Source organism: Choloepus didactylus, chromosome 21, assembly GCF_015220235.1.
Source record: "Choloepus didactylus isolate mChoDid1 chromosome 21, mChoDid1.pri, whole genome shotgun sequence".
NCBI lineage: Eukaryota > Metazoa > Chordata > Mammalia > Pilosa > Megalonychidae > Choloepus > Choloepus didactylus.
In genome coordinates this window covers 19,714,033-19,733,728 of record NC_051327.1, presented here as the reverse complement: position 1 = coordinate 19,733,728, position 19,696 = coordinate 19,714,033, and the positions used below count along the sequence as shown (strand labels likewise).

At 42.0% G+C, this 19,696-nt stretch overlaps 1 protein-coding gene across 4 annotated transcripts in view; it reads left to right on the top strand.

The window, feature by feature from the left end:
• The window catches only part of ZKSCAN1 (zinc finger with KRAB and SCAN domains 1), a 69,475-nt gene that overhangs the window by 9,988 nt on the left and 39,791 nt on the right, over nucleotides 1-19,696 (top strand). For 3 of the 4 annotated variants that reach the window (XM_037814855.1, XM_037814852.1, XM_037814853.1), the window contains exons 1-2: nucleotides 19,241-19,383; nucleotides 19,544-19,674. Coding sequence is in view for 1 of the 4 variants with exons in the window: in XM_037814851.1 (XP_037670779.1) it covers nucleotides 988-1,079; nucleotides 1,370-1,496; nucleotides 3,752-4,647 (1,115 nt within the window). In the remaining 3 variants the exon portion in view is untranslated. Of the gene's footprint in view, nucleotides 1-987; nucleotides 1,080-1,369; nucleotides 1,497-3,751; nucleotides 19,384-19,543; nucleotides 19,675-19,696 lie in introns of those variants that run through there. The other variant, XM_037814851.1, reaches the window with a different exon arrangement.

Sequence of the window (19,696 nt, the reverse complement as noted above, 5' to 3'; positions counted from 1 at the left end):
CATTTCCCAGAGTGTTTTCTAACTCTCAGACAATTAAAGTTCTAGATATTTGATATTTTCTTTCCGTACAGTTTGCCTTAGCATATATTATTATTGACAGTTTGAAATAGGTACAGGGTTGGTGATTGAGTTTCAAATTCATGTCTCTAACATCCTTGCAGCTCAGTTACATCATCAATGTACCGGTAACATTTCCAAATCTAATAATACTTGGGCGAAGAGGCTGGATTTTTTATTTTTCAGTTTTACGTTTTTCTAATTCTCCTTACACATTACAGTTAGGATGATCCTATATATTACCAGTGTCAGCTGTACCTTTATATGCTTGTAAATATCTCATCAACATTTGAACCACTTATACATTTTCTCAAAAAAAAAAAACAAAGAAAAGAAAGAAACAATAACCACCTGTATTAAGGTCAAGTGAGGGAGAAAAGTAGAGGGACGAAAACTGGTGAACACTTACCCAGAAGTAACACCTCTTTCCTCCTTTGCCTTTTAAGATGCTACTACTAAAGATTTTTAAAGCCAGGTGGCATTTTTTACAGCTCCAGGCATAAATAGGATTCTGATGCTCTGGCCCTGGAGAAGAATTGAGTTGTGAGTCAGACGGTTCCAGGGGCCAGTGCTGCCCACTTTCTGTAGTTGAGACTAGGAGCTGGGTCCCAGTCCTGGCTCTCCCGCTCTACCCTGTGTGGCATCAGGCACGTCATTGACCCTCTTGGGCCCTCAGTTTCCTCTTTTTTACAATAAAGGGGTTGGACTATGTGATTTTAAGGACCCTTTTATGACTCCTTGCAATTCCTGCTTGAGATTAGAAGTCTTGGGAAAACAGAGGTCATACTTTTTTTTTGTATTCTCTGTAGTTTTTTATTCTATAGTTAAACATTGAACATGCTAGTGCAGGAAAGAGTGACTCTGGGTTGTTTTTTGAGGGGAGGCCTCAGCAGAGCTGGTTTTACTCACAGCTCCTTTCTCCTCCCTCAGCTCCCCCTGCCTCCCACGTTCCTGCCCCTCATCATGAGGGGAACCCCCGAGACCAGGCAGTGGCATCTGCGCTGTTCACGGCAGATTCCCAGGTGAGCTGTGGGCCCCTCTGCCTCTTTTCTTGAAGCTTTTTGAGCCGTCTCCACCCAGGACACGCACTCTTAATCTTGATGCCCCTGCCCACAGAGATGTCCCACTCCCCGCAATCCGTTCACTGTCTTTCCACTGCAAACCCCCAGTCGACCCTGGCCCACCATACCCACTTTTTCTCTCCCAGTATCCTGTAGGTTTACAGGCAACTGTGTCCCTGACTTCAGGATTGGGCAGTGGGATTGTCCCTGAGCGTTGGGGGGAACTGAACGTGGGCATCTCATTATTTCAGGCAATGGTGAAGATTGAGGATATGGCCGTGTCCCTCATCCTGGAGGAATGGGGATGTCAGAACCTGGCTCGGAGGAATCTCAATAGGGACAACAGGCAGGAGAATTATGGGAATGTGCTTTCCCAGGGTAAGACTGATGGAGGATTATTGTCTAAGATTTCTTTGCCACTTTGTTAGTTGTGGGGTCTCTGGTATGCTTAGTTGAATGTTGACAAGGGTTTAGAGAAACTGACCCCCTTGCTCCAGACTAGATAGAGTGAGAACATTTGTGTTCATTTAACCCCAAATGCATGGTACTGTGACTCCCTGCTTCCAGATCAGGAAAATTTTTCTTTCTTTCTTTTTTGTTTTTACCTGTCGGTAGTTGTCTTTTTTACCTCTAGGTAGATTTTGCTCCTTGAAATCAGAAATAGACTCTTGTGCTCCTAGTCCTCCCTTCTTCAAGCACTCATTCCCAGGGATGACTCTGCTCTACTCCCTGTAGGTTGCAATTAGATGCCTCTGCTGGAGGAGGGTCTATATGTCCAGAGAGCCAGGTGAGCTGGTCATCAGTCTAATCCCAGCCCATTGTCCTATCACCACATCCCGGATATGCCAAGTCTCCTTTCTTGGGCTTTCTGTTTTCTTCCATCTGTATGAGCACTGCTCAGACACAGCTCTGTGTAATTCTACGAACTTGCCCTGGTACCTTCTTATAATCAGGATTTCCGCTTTCCAAATCTAATTGTGATCTTCTGCGAAGAGCCCTGGATCCTGGATGTGTAGTGAGAAAGAAACAGAGAAGTTCCAAGAGGCATCCACCAGATAAAACCAGGTGACACAGTTACTCTCCTCTCCTACTATGCCCAGAGAGTACAGTATTAGTTTACCAGTCAACAACAAAATAATTTATTTTGGAACATTCACTGTTTGTCTCTGCTAGACCTTACACAGAAGCCCTCAAATAAGTACTGTGATCAGGAAATCCACAGTGAGCCTTGGGGGGCGGGCAGAGGGAGGGAGAACGAGGTGGTTCACATGAAGAGGAGATGCCACTAAAGAAACCTCAAGTTTTATTTTGAACCATGGATATAAGGGTTTCTTGGTATTTGCTGTTTGGACTAGATGAAAATTAAGCCAAAGAACTGATCCTTAATTATGAGCTGGGTATTACCCACTCCAATCACTTAAAAAGCATTGGGAACAATCTAGGAATGGTCTCAATATTCACAGATTTGGCTTGGAATCCGAAAGAAATAGACTAATTTATTCTTCCTTCTAACTGGTTCAGTATTTAGGGTGATTTCATCACTAAAGTCAGGGATTGGATATTATGCAGTTCCCTGGGTAACTGTTCATAGAGGCCTATTTGGGATAGCGCAGACCCACTTGGAAAGCTTTTTTAAGGCCAAGTAAATAAAGAATAGAGTTGGGGTACTTTGGTTTTTTCCTAGACAAATGTAAACATATATAAAACTACAGTTTTCAGTCTCTACTTAAAAGCAAAGTGGTACACAGAAAATAGTAATGTACACTAAAAACCAATTCAAGTGTTTTAATAGACTCGTTGCTAAAATGAGAGAATAAGCTCTTTTGTAAATTTTTGCTTTCTTATGTTATCTCCTTCGTGGGCTCTCTCAGGAATTGTTTTCAGTTTCTTTTCTATTCTCAGTTATTCCCAATTGTCTGGGAAGGTTTTCATTATGTTTACTAATGCTCCAACCACCTTCTTCACCCCCATCTCCATGACTTGGGCACTGTCAGCTCCAGATGCTCTTTCCAGTAGAGATAAACTTCCTGTGTCTTCAGGTCCATGTAGCCTGCCATCTTCAGAGTTCCTTGTTTTGCTTGTTAACATCACGATGTAGATAAAAAATCTCACAGAATTGGAGGAGTATTCTCTTTATTAACTGTATTCCTTTCTTTCTGCTAATGCCACTTATCACTTTTTTGGAAAGGCCTGTCCATTCGTCCATTCTCTGTTTCTGAACTTCTAAATACTTAGGTTAGAAATGTCATGTTTTTTAAAATGTATACTTGTTCCTTCAAATTAGTTATGGGTGTAACCAGATAATAGAATTGTGATCTCCTGGGTTCCATAATTCCTTATCCCTAAGTTACTTTCTGGTTCCATTCCTTCTGCTCATTCCCCAGGGCATCTGTTTAATCCTTTCCCTTCTTCATGCTCCCTCTGTCATTACTTCCCCTTCCTTCCCACTCTTTGCCTGCTCTCTCATTTCCCAACTTGTTGTCCCTTTGTTTTTCCTTTTTTTACTCCTATATCCAATTAGTATCATAGTCATTTTACAATCACATGGAAGCTTCCTGGAGACAGTGTTACTTGATTGACCAATATAGTCAAAAGAAAGAGGTGCTATTTGTATTTTCTATTTATTGTGTTAGGTGGTGAAAACAGAAATGAGAATGAGGAATCAACCTCAAAGGCTGAAACTGCAGAAGATTCACCGTCACGCAGGGAGACAGCAGGAAGATTCCAAAAAGAGTTTGGAGAAAAACGTGAACAGCAGGGCAGAACAGTCGAAAGGCAGCGGAGAAACCCTGAGGAGAAAATTGGAAGAGAGAAGAGAGATTCGGGACCAGCTACTGTCAAGGAAAAAAAACCCACCACGGGTGAGCGAGGTCCAAGGGAGAAGGGGAAAGGGCTGGGAAGAAGCTTCAGTCTGAGTTCAAACTTCAATAATAGCCCTGAAGAAGTTCCGACGGGAACCAAGTCTCATAGATGTGATGAATGTGGTAAATGCTTCACAAGGAGTTCAAGCCTTATTCGCCATAAAATAATCCACACTGGAGAAAAGCCCTATGAATGTAGTGAGTGTGGGAAAGCCTTCAGTCTTAACTCCAACCTTGTGCTACATCAGAGAATCCACACAGGAGAGAAACCTCACGAATGTAACGAGTGTGGCAAAGCCTTCAGTCATAGTTCAAATCTCATTCTCCATCAGCGAATACACTCTGGAGAGAAACCCTATGAATGTAATGAGTGCGGGAAGGCCTTCAGTCAGAGCTCGGACCTTACTAAACATCAGAGAATCCACACGGGGGAGAAACCCTACGAATGCAGCGAATGTGGGAAGGCTTTCAACCGAAACTCATACCTTATTTTGCATCGGAGAATTCATACCAGAGAAAAGCCCTATAAGTGCACTAAGTGTGGCAAGGCCTTCACCCGGAGCTCAACCCTTACTCTGCATCACAGAATTCACACCAGAGAGAGAGCCTCTGATTACAGCCCAGCCTCCCTTGATGCATTTGGAGCATTCCTGAAAAGTTGTGTGTAAAGCAGGAATTTGTCAACAAACCATTTCCCCCTTTTGTTTCTAAAATTATTTCAGAGATGTGTGCCCATGGAGAAGGAAAGATAAAAAAGCTTCAAAAGATTAAAAAAAAAAAAAATCACACTTGAGGATCCTTCTAGTTACATCAGCAGTGTTCTGCCTTTGTGTAGTCTGTGGGCATCTAATTATTCTACACACCCCCTGCAGGGAAAAGCTAGTCATATGAGTAATCCACAGAATTTCCACAAGATGAAAGCACACACAGAAAAATGTCAAGCTTTTCAGTAATGAGGATACCTTTAAGGCACCTTTGGACTTTCACAACCACAGCGGACGAGGTGAAAGTCACTAAGGATGGTTCCGTGAAAATGATACTGAGGTTAAGAAGCTACTTGCTGCAGACAAACCCTTCTTGGCCAACGTCTTGCTGTACCTTATTTCTCAAAAAAAAGAGGGGACAATTTAAAAAAAACTACATTGGGACATGCTCAGACTAGGTCTATATATATGATGTTATATATATGATCACTGGTAACCTACCAAAGCTATAGAAATCTAAGACTTTGCTGATCAGTATCAAACCAAAGATTTCTGTCTCTTCCTGAAAGAGATGGTATGTGTGCCAGTCTACAGTTCCAAAGGACTGCAACAAATGTAGATGGTTCTATCCTCATCACTGAGATAAATTCTACTGACATGGCAACGATTCAAAATACTTCCCTCCACTTCTTGAACTCCTTAAAGCACTATGGCACTCATGAATGCATTTCTCCACAGTTTAGCACTTGATTGTATACTGTCTTTTAATCCTTAATTTCATGTATGTGACTTTTTATCAAACCCTGCTTCCCCAAAAGAGATGCTTCGATTGTCAAGGGATGTATTTCTTGTCCTCACAGCGCTAGACACTGGGCCGAACGTACAAGAGGCACTCATTGTGACTGCCTTCCCCCAGGACCTTGACATTTATGCAAAAGTCCTGTGAATCTTGAGAACCTGGAATATGGCGGCCTGGCCCAACTTCCGAAGTGGTCCTCAGGGCCATGTGGCATTCTAAAGCTCCAGTATCTCATGATATTTTGCCCTAATTGTAAAAGAAAGGCATTGATTAGCTGCCTGCATAGATGCTTTCTAACACAAGTCAGTAAGTAACTACCATGAGGTGTCCATTGTCATCTGAAGGAAGAAAAGTATGAACGCTGACTAAGGCCATTTTTCTGACATCTTTCTATGGCAGAGATCTTAGAATTCTCTTCAGTCGGCTGCTGAACAATGTGATGATCTGGGTGCTTTCTGAATCATTTGTAACTTCAGATAATATAGGTCAGAAGGTGTGATTTTTGTTGTTTTTCAGAGAAAAAGAAAGTTGTAGGGAGTATTTTTTCCACACTTTTCCAGAAACTTGGCAAAAGCATTTGACATCAGTTGCTGGTGATTACTAAACATTTGTTGCTCTGAGATGTTCGCCAACATTCTAAGGAAGATGTATCATAGTCATCGCACACAGGGTCTTTTCTGTTTCTCTTCACTAAACCTCACTAAAGACTGAGGTGGGGTTATGAAAGTTTAATCTGTTGTGTCATCTGTGCAGGAGGCTTCAGTTGGCTGCCCACAAGCTAATGACAGATGTGTTCACATGTACCCAGTCAGGAGATCTAGATGACATGGACTCCATAGGTGGTCACCAAGGGCTTGGGTAGAGATGACTTGACTCATGAAAACAAGCAAGTGACTGTGGACATCCCTGCAGATACTTAGAGACACAGACAAATAACAAACCCGAAGACTGGCGGGACTGCCCCATAAAAGGAGACATAGACTGAGAGCTTCCCTCAAAAAACAGAACTAAAACTACCACTTATCAGTTGTTCGCTGACCAGCAACTCAAGTCCACCGAGGCAACATGGCTTTATGGAGAGTCAACAAGATGAGGGCACATGGGGCCTTACGCTCCAGACCAGACTGAAATTCTGCACAGCAGTAATTCTTTGGCCTCTCTTTGGCTTTATAAGTTGGACCAACCACAATTTCCCTATAGCTTCTAAGCAGTTTTGTCAGTGTTGCCTGGGAAAACTTCAAGTAGTAAGTCAACTGGTTACCAGAATAGTTCTGTCCATCCAGTTGAAGTAAAACAGAAGAGATACTCCAAAAGAGTATACCTAAGTAACTTTTTATATTAAAGTGGAGGTAGAAGAAATGCTTTAAGGACTTTGTTTTCAAAGAGTTCAGCCACAGTGATGGTTGCATAGAAAATTCCTGCTGCTTTTGAGCAAAAACTTTTGCCCACTAAAGCAACTAAAAGAGCAAAGAGGTGATGTGAACTCCAGGCGCTGATTTCCCCTTTGTTCATGGTAGGGAAAGAACTTGGGTCAGTCCCCAACACTGGCCTTTTATTTTTTAGCCACAACTACATGGCTGACATCAGAATTCAGCCATCATTTTTGATTTTTTTAATGAAAGTTAAATATAACCTGTGCCCTGCGCCGCCCTCCCCCCCCCCCCAATTTAATTCCCCTCGTAGTGGGACATCTTACCGATTTTGTGAGATAACTCCTGGAGTTGCTTCATATAAGCAGATGCACTCCCTGAAGAAGCTAACTGTTGACTAAAACCAGTTTAGATTGCATTCGCTTCTCAGATGTTCAGTGCAAAGTATAATTGGGTCATGTCAAAAAGGCTTTGCAACATCTAACTAGTGCTCAGAATAGTCATTCAACTGTTCTTGTCTGGCTCAAGTCTGTTAACAGCTTAAATACTCTAGAGTTAACCATTAGCATGCTCAGTGATCTAATAGAAGCTTTGAAAATTTACCCCAGCCTTGCCAGGAAGAGAAGTAAAATTCTTCAAGTTGTGAGGTATTTATTTGTCTCTATTCCAGCCTGGCAGGCAAAGCTAAAATCTGAGAAGATAAAATGTATGAGGGATCTTGCCATGTAAGGCACTTAATATTCTCTTAAAGGCATAAAAGTGAAACTGTGCTAAATATGTACAGAGATTGACATGTTTAATATGTGGGACAATTCACATCTTATATACATCAAAGAATTTGTCCATAAAAGAACCTCTTGAATGTGATAAATATGGCAAAGCCTTTAAGTAACAGAAAACATACACTGTAAATAAACTTTATTACTCTTCTGTGTCAGGAAAATTTCCATGTATAGCACTCATTGCATCGGACAGAAAATGAATTCTATTGATAATGTTCTAATCGTGTGATGAATTTCAGAAACACTGTAGAGGGAGCACAATCTTGATAATTCCAGAGGATCCACAGAAGAAAAAAATGTGGGGAAATGCTAAAGAAATAGTAAAATGTACAACTTCTTACAAAAATTGTTAATGTTGGGTACTTTCTTCTGTATATTTGTATGGCCATAATGTCAGTATCTGTGTTTTGTACCTCCAGCCCCCTGTTATTCTGTAAATTCCTTGTAAACAGATTATGGGTTTTATTTTAATCTATTTGACAGAAAACGTTGCTCCAAAAGGGCAGAGTTTTGGAGTAAGTAGTGAAGAAATTGATGTGGTTGTAGACAGAAGCTCAGTTCACAGAACTGAGGAGGAGTAAAAAGGAAAAAAAGCTTCATAGTTTGGTACTTAGCAAATCAAGATGAGAGATTAGTAAATTCGTTAGGAGAGACAAGTTAACAGGACATTAAAATGGAATAATTCCTGTAAACATCTGCAGCTTCCTGAGTTTTGTTTTCCAGACCAGGGAGTTGACCTCTTAGCTGCCAGGTCACGATTTCAAGCAAAGGGGATGGAATCTCCCAGCTTGTCAAGGGGAGTAAGCCAGCTTCTCCATGAATTGAGTGTCGAGAGCATACTGGAAAGTCCAGTGGGACCATTTACCTTGACCAGATTCTGTAAGGCATAGTCCTGCTCTTAAATCTGTATCCTTAGAAAATTGGGGCTCTTTGCTGAAAGACTGGCATTGCAGGAAGTTTTTCTGATAAGGCTTAAGAAGCAGTTTTGCAATGTGCCCTTTGGCTGTGCTCGTTTATACCTTTGCCCCACCTCCTTCCTGGGTTTATGATTATTAGTAGAGAGGGCTTGTGGAGGTTCAGAGCTATGAAAGAGTTTTTTGTTTTGTTTTGTTTTTTTCTTTTTAAGTTTTTCTCCTGGAGTTGGTCATCTTTATTCCAGGGTCCAGTCATTCTGATCTACTCATCCAAAGCTAATGGGTTCATCCTGGCATGATCATGGAAGACTCATTGAGATACTTGCCAGAGGAGCCATATTTTTGTGTGTGTCACTCTGAACGATTTCTCAGAAACATTTGTCAGGGGACTGGCTTCCCTGGCTGGGAAACCAAATCAAGGTCTGCAGATTGCTAAGTGAAATCAAGAACCAGAGAAAAGGAAATTCAGTGGTATAGATAGATTTTTTTGTAGAAGTTAGGATAGATTTTTATTTCAGCTCCTACTGGAGAATTAATAATAAGCATTATTGTTTGAGAAGTTTTCCTAATCTAGATTTAGATTTTGTTTTTAGAATGGACACACTACTGTACATTTAAAAACAGTTACTTATTTTGCTATTCAGATGAATTTTTTATTATATCTGAAAATGAGAATTATGTTTCACTTTTCAAAGCTTTGTAAAACAAACTTGAAGTTAGGGAGGTAAGCCATCTCCAATTCTGCAGGTCAAAAGAAATTCGGGAAGTGCTTTTGACATCCCATATTACAGAATGTGTCAACATGAGAACTTGGTTTCATATTTTCTGGTTCTTTTTAATGGACACCACACAGCTCATATTTTTCTCTGTTATCCTAAAACTGTGGAAAGACATTAGGTAGACTTGTAAACCATGGTCTGCTGTTACTTTAACAGCTTTTTCTTTTGTTTCATTTAATCTTCTGAGATGGTCACCTCCATTTACTAAAGAACTGTGATTCGCTTCAAATTGTAAGTAATCACAGCAAAGCAAATTGGTCTTTAAAGCTGAACTTTCTTCCTTCAGCAAGCAGTCATTAAGCAGTGAGCTGAGTGTTTTAAGATAATAAAGAGTGAGCTCTGTGAGTAACTGAAAGATGGCATTGAAACTTGGATTTCATTCCAGTTTTAAATTTGGATTATAAGTTCTTTGACCAGGCAGCTGCAATAGCCCCAAATCACTATCATTTAGTCTCCCAACAGGTTAGGTGTGTGGAGATGGGAAAGGGAGAAGGAGGATTGTGGCAGCCTATACTTCCTGTGGAGCAAGAGTAACGAGGAGCCTGAGAAGAAAAGAGAAACCATGGTGACGTGTTGGGGTTAATACTTGCTTGTCTTCCCCTTTGACTCGACCTCTTAACAGCATTCAGCTGCTTTTTAAATTTTTAGTCTGCCCTAGCAAGAGCAAAGCATGTTAGAGTTAGAGATGCTTCTGCTGGAAGCAGGGGTTCTTATTTGAAGACAAATCTGTGAGGGGGGTGGGGATGGGGGAAAGAGGATTGTGATTCTGCAGGAAAATCATGTTCTAAAATTATATGGGTTTAGGGGTAGGGGGGTGGGATATGAAGCAAAATCAGTAATTATTTTGAAATGAGCATATGTATTTTTATTAACTTTTAGTTAATATAGATTATTAAACCAAGTCAACATGATAAGCCTAAATTTATATAGAGTACTAACTCAGGCATCATCTTGTTTATTTGTAGAATGGGTAAAACAAGCTTTCCTATTTTTTCTGTTCCCAGCTTTAGTTTAGAATAAATTAGACCAAAAGAAGGACCTTGTCTTTGTATATCCACAGAATTAAGTTATTGCTATTAAAAACTGGATTTTTCATTTCAGTCCGGGTGCTTAGTAGATGTTCAATAAATGGTTTTTAAATTGAATTTGTTCATTTTAAGTCCTCATTAACATTTCTAGAAAGGTTTCTTTTGATAATGGAATCTTAGAAGAAGAGTATTGTTTTTACTTTAAGGCTAGAGAATCTTACATGAAAAATAATTGGAAACATTGATTGAAGGCTAATATTTCACTGATAAACAAGAGAAATGGCAGCAAAATAAAATTTATACACGTTAATGGTCTGGTGCATTTTAGGAGACCGGTGGTGTCTGACAAAGAAATGTTAGAATAGAGAGTTTGGGGGAGGAAATTGTGGGGACTTGTAATAAATATTCTCATGTTGTTTCTCTTCTGGGTCGTGGTAAATCAATAAATTATCATCTCTAGATGGCAGTGCTTATGGTGTTTTTTTTTGTTGTTGTCCTTGATTGCATGAGTGCACGTTTTGAGTGAAGAGAAAAATAACTAAAAATGAAAAACTGGTACCGCGACCTACAAACAAAATCCTCAAGCAGAAAACCTTTTTTGTTACTTTTTTCAGTAAGTTCACAAAGCTCCTTGTAAACTGCCGCCTTAGAGTTCCAGGCACAGGATGAAAAATCTTGGTTCCCATGGAATAAAGTCATTTTTAATTATCCACAAAAACTTACTTTACTTGGAGTCACATAAGATGAAACCATTAAAATGGCCTTTGACCATTTTATGAAATTTAGGAAACTGCTTGGATGTCTCCCAAGGGTAGGTGCAGGATGTCGTCTTGATAGTTTATACCTTCAAGCCATGACCTTTAGCCCAATAGCCTTGTTTAGTTATTGCATAAAACATTGAAACACGCTCATTTAAATAATGAGTTGCTTCAGTTAAGTAATTGACTTATTTCCCCTGTTTAGAAACCAGAACATAGGTGCATGGTGCTTTGATTCCTCTGCTTCAGTTTCAGTATCCTCAAGATTGGAATACCTCTGCTTGCTTTCCAGGGCTGAGGCAGAATAAACGGAAGTAGAAAAAGCAAATGAAGTAAATAAAAGGTGGCACATGTGAAAGACAATATATTTTTACCCTGTAGACAACCAAATCCTGGTTGAGATGAATGTCACCCTAAGCTATCCAACTGTCAACCTGGCCCCCAGAGAGCAGAACCTGAGGTAAGGGCTTTCATGCAGATGGTTTATTTTAGAAATTACCTCAGAGAACAGGGGTGAGGGACAGGGTGGACAGGAACAAGGGACAAGATCCAGCACAAGGGTGCATTATTGAACGTGATCACTGCTGTGGACACCTGGAGTCTAGTCCCCACACAACCTTGCATCAGTGTAGGTGACAGATGATAATGGAAGAATAACAGCTCACAAAGGACAAGGAACAATGAAGTAGGAAAAAGAATCATTGCTGGAATCAGACCTGGTCTTAAAGTCTAGCTCTGCCACTTGGTGGAGAATGCTAGCCCCTGGGTTTGGGCAGGGCACTTGAACAACCAGAAGCAGCAGCCCTGGTGAAAGCCATGAGAGAGAAGGAAGAACCTTGCAGAGCACACCAGAGTGGGTGGCTGCATCAGTTCAGGCATTCAGGTATGGCTGGGGGCCATCTGGGTGGTCCTGGGAAGGAAGGGAATTTTTTTTTGATGGGGGAGGGCTAGGCCAGATACAAATCTTTCTCTGGTGTTTTTCACAAACAAGGGGGACAGACCAGCACCCTACTATTGTAGTGGAAGACAAGATCTTGGCACGCTTGACCCTCCTTTCTTAAGGAGGGCCCTCTCCAGATAGGACAGGACAAAGGCTCTGATGGGTGAAGTCACCTCCATCCCTGGGGTGAAGGGAAGGGAACAAGTTCAGAAATAACAGTAGCTAAAAGTAGAGAGTTAAAAATTCCTTTGATTTGTATAGCTGGTTCACAAAAAACTCTCATATATGATACAATTTAATCTTTCTCCCAGCCCTTTAAAGTCCTTAGAACAGGTATTATTCTGCCCATTTTTCAGATAATCAAGTTGCTTATCAAATCTCACAGAGCCCTGGTTCTAAGCCATAGGGTTGTCTAACTACACCATTCCATTTTTATTCTCTTTTCCTTTCATTTTCTGTAGCAAAGGTCTTTGCGGATTCCTAACATGCTGAACATGTGGACTCCTTCCTGGAAGAAAAAAAGGAAACTTTCAGAGCTGTCATGGGCATTGCTCAGTCTTGTTCTAAGAGAAATCAATGTTTGATTACCCTCTACTGGCCAGGCATAGTGATGGCAGCAAAAGCAAGTGATGAGAATGAGCCAAGAATTTCCAGAAAACAACCATTTTAGAACTATGACTGGCTTGATGGAAAAGGAGGGGAGGGAGCCAGGGCCGACAGCAAACGCTGGAAGCTTTCCTCCCCTGGGATTCTGCTACAACGGGGATGGGGACCTTTTACTTTTGTCTTCTCTATCAGGCCAAATAGTCTGTGAAGCCAAAAGAGAACTGAGAAATGTTGAGAAAGTTAGAGTGGGAGAGTTGAGAGGTCATTCCAATGGGTTCAGGTCTCCAGAATCAGTCATTTTGCCTTCCAAGATTGAAAAGCAACTTCCATTCATGCCCATGGATCTGCTCCAGATGGTCTTTGGGATAATTAGGCATGATAGTTGTTTTCAGACATTTTGAAGGGCTAACAAGAACAACTGGATTCATTTTGTGAGAGAGAAAGGCTAGAATTAATGAGTTGAAGTTACAGGGAAGCAGATTTTTGCTTTAATTTAAAGAACTTTTAACAATTTGAACTCTCCAAAAGGAGGGAATGCCTTCTAATGGAGAAAGCTCCTGGCTACAGAATGGGTTAGAAGCAGAAGGCTGTCATTGTAAAGGATGTTTACCCAAGGATATTGCTTTGTGGATATCCAAGATGATACATTCATTCCGTCAACATTTATTGGACTCGTCACTATTATCATTGACCATATCTATTATAATTTATTTACATGTCTGCCAAGGACTGTGTATCTTTTATTTTTAAACTTTTCCTTCTGTCTTAACACAATGCCTGGGTACAATATAGGTTCTTGTATTTGTTGAATGATTCATTGGAAAAGTATGAGGTTTGTGGAAATCAAAACCATTCTGAAGAGGAAATGCATCTGTCAGATCACAGTAAACCTCAAGCACTTTGGTAAACTCTCCTTTCCTCCTCTCTCGTGGTTTTGTCGTATGATCAAGGTTATGTTAATGAAGAAAAATAATGGATTGCCCTAAACTGACTTTTTAAAATATATGATTTGGATAGACAGCATATTGATCTTTCTAATAGTTTAAAATAACCTATTAAGGTATAATAAGGAATCAGAATTGAATTAGAGCGTCTGGGTTCTACTCTCAGCTCGGTTACTCCTTGGCTACCTGGGGTGCCTTGGATCTGACACCTCCAAGCCTTGGTTTCTTCATCTGAAAATGAGAGGTTAACCAGATTGCCTTTCCGGTCCCTTTTGGCATTGATATTTTGCAGCTCTAGGCCCTTAAGCCTTCTTTAGGGACACCTCAGCCCTGGAAAGAGCAATGGGGTTGGACTTGGAAGGACGTCCTTCAAGTCTCCAGCTTCATCACTGACTGCATGACTAGGAAAAGACCCTTTGACTAATGGCTGGATGGAGTGCTACCAAAGCATCAGCCCAGGTGTGGCTCAAGGTATGTATGCAGGTTTCCTGGTTTTTCCCTCTGCCTTCGTGATTCTGCTCCCTTTTCCCATCCCTTTTTTCCACAGTCTAACTCAGGCAGGAGAGTGCCTCAGAGCACAGGCTTTACAGAAAGAGACCCAAGTTTGAATCTTAACTCTCCCATGTATCAGTTGTGTGATACTGGAAGTTAGTTTTTCTGAACCCCAAGTTTCCTGATAAATAAAAGACTTTAATATTTCATAGGGTTAAATATTCTCAGGATTCCATTTCATAGGATTAGTTGAGATAACGAAGATAAATGTATGTATAATCAATTGTTTTCAAAGACGGTTACAACATCTCCCATCCCACATGTTTTTTTGTGATGGGACCAAGAAGAGATGGAGTCTGTTTCCCTCCCCTTGAGTCTAGCCCAATGACTTATTTTAACAGTAGGGTGTGGTAGAAGTGATGCTGTGTAACTTCCAAGGCTGGGCCTTAAGACATCTGCAAGTCCACCTTCACATGTTAAAGTGCTCCTTTTGGAAATGTCTTTCATAATGCCATGAGAAAGCCCAAGCAGCCATGTGGAGCAACTCACATGGAGGAGAAGGAAGGCCGCTGGCCAGCATCCCCAACTGAGCTTCCAGTCTACGGCCAGCACCAACTGCCAGCCACCCCAGCACCTCAATTCACACCACATGCAGCAGAGGCCCAGCCAAGCCACCGAACTGTGAAAAATGATAAATGATTGTTTTCATCCACTAAGTTCTGGGTGGTTTGTTGTTGTTGTTGTTGTTTGTTTTTATGCAACAATAAAGCACCAAAACCAAGTGCTTAATACAGTACCAGGCCTAGTAACTACTAAAACAAGGTGGGAGGAGGGAGTGGAAATGGTGAATGAGTATTGTAAAAAGGCTGGACCATAGGGGAAGAACTGATAGGAGCTTGGGACAAGCAATCGAAAAACTTTAAAAGTTGTCTAGCCCAACAATTCACTGTGTAATACTCCTCCCCATCCCCAGTGCTCTCCCACTTCTTCAAAACATAGTAAGATGATGCTGGAAGCATCTGTTATTTAAGCAACTCTAATTACTAGAAAGTTCTCCCTTGTATTGAGCTTTTTTATCATTTCCATTCATTGGGCTTTAGTTCTATCTCTTGGGGCCCATAAGACAAATGACAATGCTTCACATATTTGAAAACTAAGACTGCTTTGTCCCTCATTCCCCGTGTCTTAAGGAAAAATTCTCCAGGCTCTCATATCAAATAGCATGGTGTTCTGACCTCACGCCTTCAGAGTTTCTCATTTCTGGATTACCACTGGCTTGTGAACACCCCTCCTAACCTTTGGCACACAGAACAGGCCCATCTTAAATGTCTGACCAATGCAGAAATAACGATGTCTGAGGTTGGCTTCAAAATAATCCCTTGGGGAAAAGGGCCCCAGTCAAGATGGCAGAATAAGACACTTCAGGGCTCCGTCCCCACCCCACCCCCACAACACACACGTACAGAATCTTTGAACAACCAGCAAGAACTGGTAGAAACATCTTTCTCAAAGCTCCAGAGAACAGTTAACGGTACTCACAGTAACAGGGCAAGTGCCAAATGAAGAAAAAGGCACTTAGAAGCAGTAAGGTCTCCTGGAACTCCTGATGGCCCCTCCTCTACCCTCACCCTCTCCACAAAGAGCCAGCCCTGCACTCCCAGTGTGGACCCCTGGTCCCAGTTCCAGAGGGAGCAGAGTAACCCTAGTCGGAGCATGGGTGTCTGGCCCAATCTGGTATGGTGGTGGCCTGTCCCAGAACCTTCCCTGTGTGAAGATGGTGGCTCACTGAGCTCTCTGACAACACTCTGTGGGGCAAGGGATTGCTGGCTGGGGCCATGAGGAAACTGTTTCCTAGGGAAAGAGGGAACATTTGGAACCTTGTAAAAGGGGGAATTCCTAGGGCCCAAACCAGAGGCATGCACAGAAAGGATCAGGGCAGACTCCTAAACTTGGCCTGGAACTATTCTCTCAACTCATTGTATGGATAAACCCTGAAGGAGAGCACTTGCACAGGTCAATCTGTCAATACACAGATTTTTGTTTTGTTTTGTTTTGTTTTTTGTTAGCTCCTGGCATTTGAGAAAGATGCTGTCCTAACACTAGCTGGATACAAGCATAAGAAACAGTAGCAACAGGGTCTAAATTCCAGCAATAACACATTAACATATCAAAATGTCCAGGTTTCAAAAAAAGGTTGTAAAACATACAAAGAAACAGCAATTGATGGCCCAGGCAAAGGAAAAGATTAAAGCATTGGAAAGCATCAATGAGGAGGACCAGACCTGGGACATACCAAGCAAAGACCTTAAAAAATTGGTCCTAAATATGCTCAAAGAGATAATGGAAAACATGCATAAAGAACTAAAAGAAATCAGGAATATAATAAATGAATACAAAGAGACTATCAAAAGAGCGGTGGAAATTATGAAAAGGAACCAAACAGAGCTGAAGACCACAATAACAGAAAGTAAAAATCCCCTAGAGGCGTGCAACAGCAGATTGGAGTTGGCAGAAGAAAGCACCAGTTAACTTGAAGATAAGACAATTGAAATCATTGAGTCTGAGAAGCAGAAAGAAGAAAGAATGAAGGAAAGTGAACAGAACCTGAAGAACCTGTGGGGCATTAATAATATATGCATTGTGGGAGTCCCAGAAGGAGAAGAAAGAAAGAGGCAGAGAGAATATTCAGAGAAATAATAGCTGAAACCATCCCAAATATAATGAAAGACATGAATATACACATCCAAGACATGCAACAAACTCCAAACAAGATAAACCCCAATAGACCCACACCTTGGCACATTATAATCAAACTGTCAAATGCCAAAGATAGAATTCTGAAAGCCACAAGAGAAAAGCAATGTGTCACATATAAAGGGGCCTCAATAAGATTAGGTATCAATTTTTCATCGAAAACCATGGAGGCAAAAAGATAGTGGGATGACATTTAAAGTGCTGACAGCAAAAAAAAATTTGCCAATCAAGAATTCTAAATCTGGTAAACTCTTTCAAAAACAGGGAGAGATTAAGACATTCCCAGAGAAAAAAAAGCTGAGGGATTTTGCCATCACCACCCTAGCCCTAGAAGAGATGCTAAAGAGAGTTCTGCTGGGAAGGAAAGGACAATAGACAATAGATCCAAGCCACATGAAGAAATAAAGATCTCGGGTGAGGGTAACAACATGGGCAAATATAAATGCCACTGCCATTGTATTTTTGGTTTGTAACTACACTTTTTACTTCCTACAGGATCTAAAATGCACACACATAAACTGTAATGAGAAATCAGTGGTTTTGGACTAATAACATATAAACATGTAACTTGTGACCAGAACTACATAAAGGTGGGGGGATGGAGGGGTTTAGGAACTCAGTCTGTGTATACCACTGAAGTTGTTAAGTTGGTATCAAAACAAATGAGTTTGTTCTAGATTTAGGATGTTAAATTTAAGCCCCATCGAAACTACAAAGAACATATAGGAAAATATGCAAGTTCATAGAGACAGAAATTACAGTACAGGTTGCCAGGGGTATGGTTGCCCCAGAGAAGTTATAAGGAAAGTCATCAGATCAGAAAGCTAATGGGAGTGCTAGACAAATTGACCAAGCAACAAAGTAAAAGGTCAACTAGAATCTTCAGGGAAGTGGGAGGTTAATGCAAAGTGGTGTAGGGTGTCTGTTTGGGGATGTGGTTTAAGTTTTTTAAAGAAGGTGGCAAGCATACTGCAATATTTTGAATGTGGCTAACCTCATTGAGTGGTATGCTTTGTTGTATATATGTTCCCACAATTAGAAAGAGCAACTAAAGAGACAATGACAATTAAATGCAATACATGATTCTAGATGGAATCTAGCAAAGGGAGGAGAAAAGGTTATTGGGAATTTTTTTGATTGGAATATAGACTCAAAGCTTTATATGGATGTTAAATTTCTTGAACTTGATAACTGCACTTAGGATGGTTACATAAGTAATATCTCTGTTCTCAGGAAATGTAATGGCAGTATTAAGTATTCAAAAAGCATGATGTATACAACTTACACTCTAGTGCACAAAATGGATTGATAAATAGAAGAACAGATAGAATAAGGCAGATATGGCAAAATGTTAAAAAGGGTGGATATGAGTGGGAGGAGAGAGGGGTATGTTGGAGATCTCTGTGTGGGATTTGTACTATTTTTTGTAACTGTCCCATAAGCTTGAAAGTATTTCAAAACAAAAAGTTTGAAAAAATCATCATCCCCATCATCATCATCATCATCATCATCCTGTGGGGAGTGTGAAGGCCATGGGGAATAAATGAAACAAGATTGACAATGTGATCACTGAAGCTGGCCAGTGGGTACACGGGGGTTCATTATGACATTACCTCTCCTTTTAGTGTGTCTTTGAAAATATCTATAATAAATATTTTTTAATAATCCTTAAAAACATCAAGGAAAAGTGATGTCATGTTTCTATAAAATTAGAAGCATTTAGACAGGGAATTCCGCTTGCAGGCATGTTGCCGTTTCGGAATGTGTGTGTGACTTGTGTGGGACCAGACAAAAGTAAACTCAGTGGAAGACGGGGGCGGTGAGGCGGTGCTGTTGAGAGGGAAAACACGGCGACTCTGCCGTTTGGAAACGTGCACCTGAGCAAGAGCAGCGCGAGAAAACGGCAGGAAAAGACGTAAGCCCTCCAGCATCAGGAGGAGAGCAGCCTCTAAGACTTCTGCCCAGGCAATGGAGAACCCGCAAAAGCACGGTGAGCGGGATCTGCAAGTGCTAACTAAATCTCAGGCGCCACGTCCAGAAGATGGCCTCAGCTCTCATGAGGTGATGAGCCTGAAAGCACAAAGGTGGACCCAGCTCTCGACGCTACGAGGGGCCCGAGGCCGCGGCGCCGAGCCCCTGCCACCGCCAGTCCCAGAGCGGCTTCCCCCAGGGCGCCGCCGGGGCAAGGTGCGAAAACCGTTGGAGCCTTCATCGGGTCTGACCGCCTCTGGTGAAAAAGGCGGTCAAGTCCGGGGCGACTCCCCTCCTCCCGGGGCGCGCCTCAGCCTTTCGGCTACGCCCGAGAAGGCCTCCCGAATTCCTAGAGAGGCCGCGGCGTCCCCCCAGCTCCTCCCCGCGGGAAAGGGAGTTAGTGACGCACTTCCGGTTGCGCCGGCCCCGGGCTGCGCGTGTCGGGACTCGCGCCCCGGAGCGGCTGTGACTGATTGTGAGCGGGTTGGGTCCGCGTTAGTCGTGCGGACCGGAGGGGGAGCGTTAGCCGTCAAGATTAGCCGAGGGAGGTGCAGCCTTAGCAGGTGTGGTCTCCCGGGACCTCCATGGCGGCCCCGGGAGGGCTGTGGGAAGGAGCATTTTCTCCCTGCTCAGCCCCAGTTGGTAGAGGCGGCGGCTCGCTAGAGAGCCTTTTCTTTCTCTCAGGGGTTTACCGTGTGAAACTTTGTCTCCATCACGTTCCAGAACCGTTTCCCTGTGCACTTTCGGAGCCCTCACTCTCCACGGAAATCCGGACGCGAGGCTTAATTGATAGGAACACGCCCGAAGGATTGGGAATCAACTGTGAGAAACGGGAACGTCGTTGGAAGTTCTGGGTAATGTGCGATCTCGGGGGGT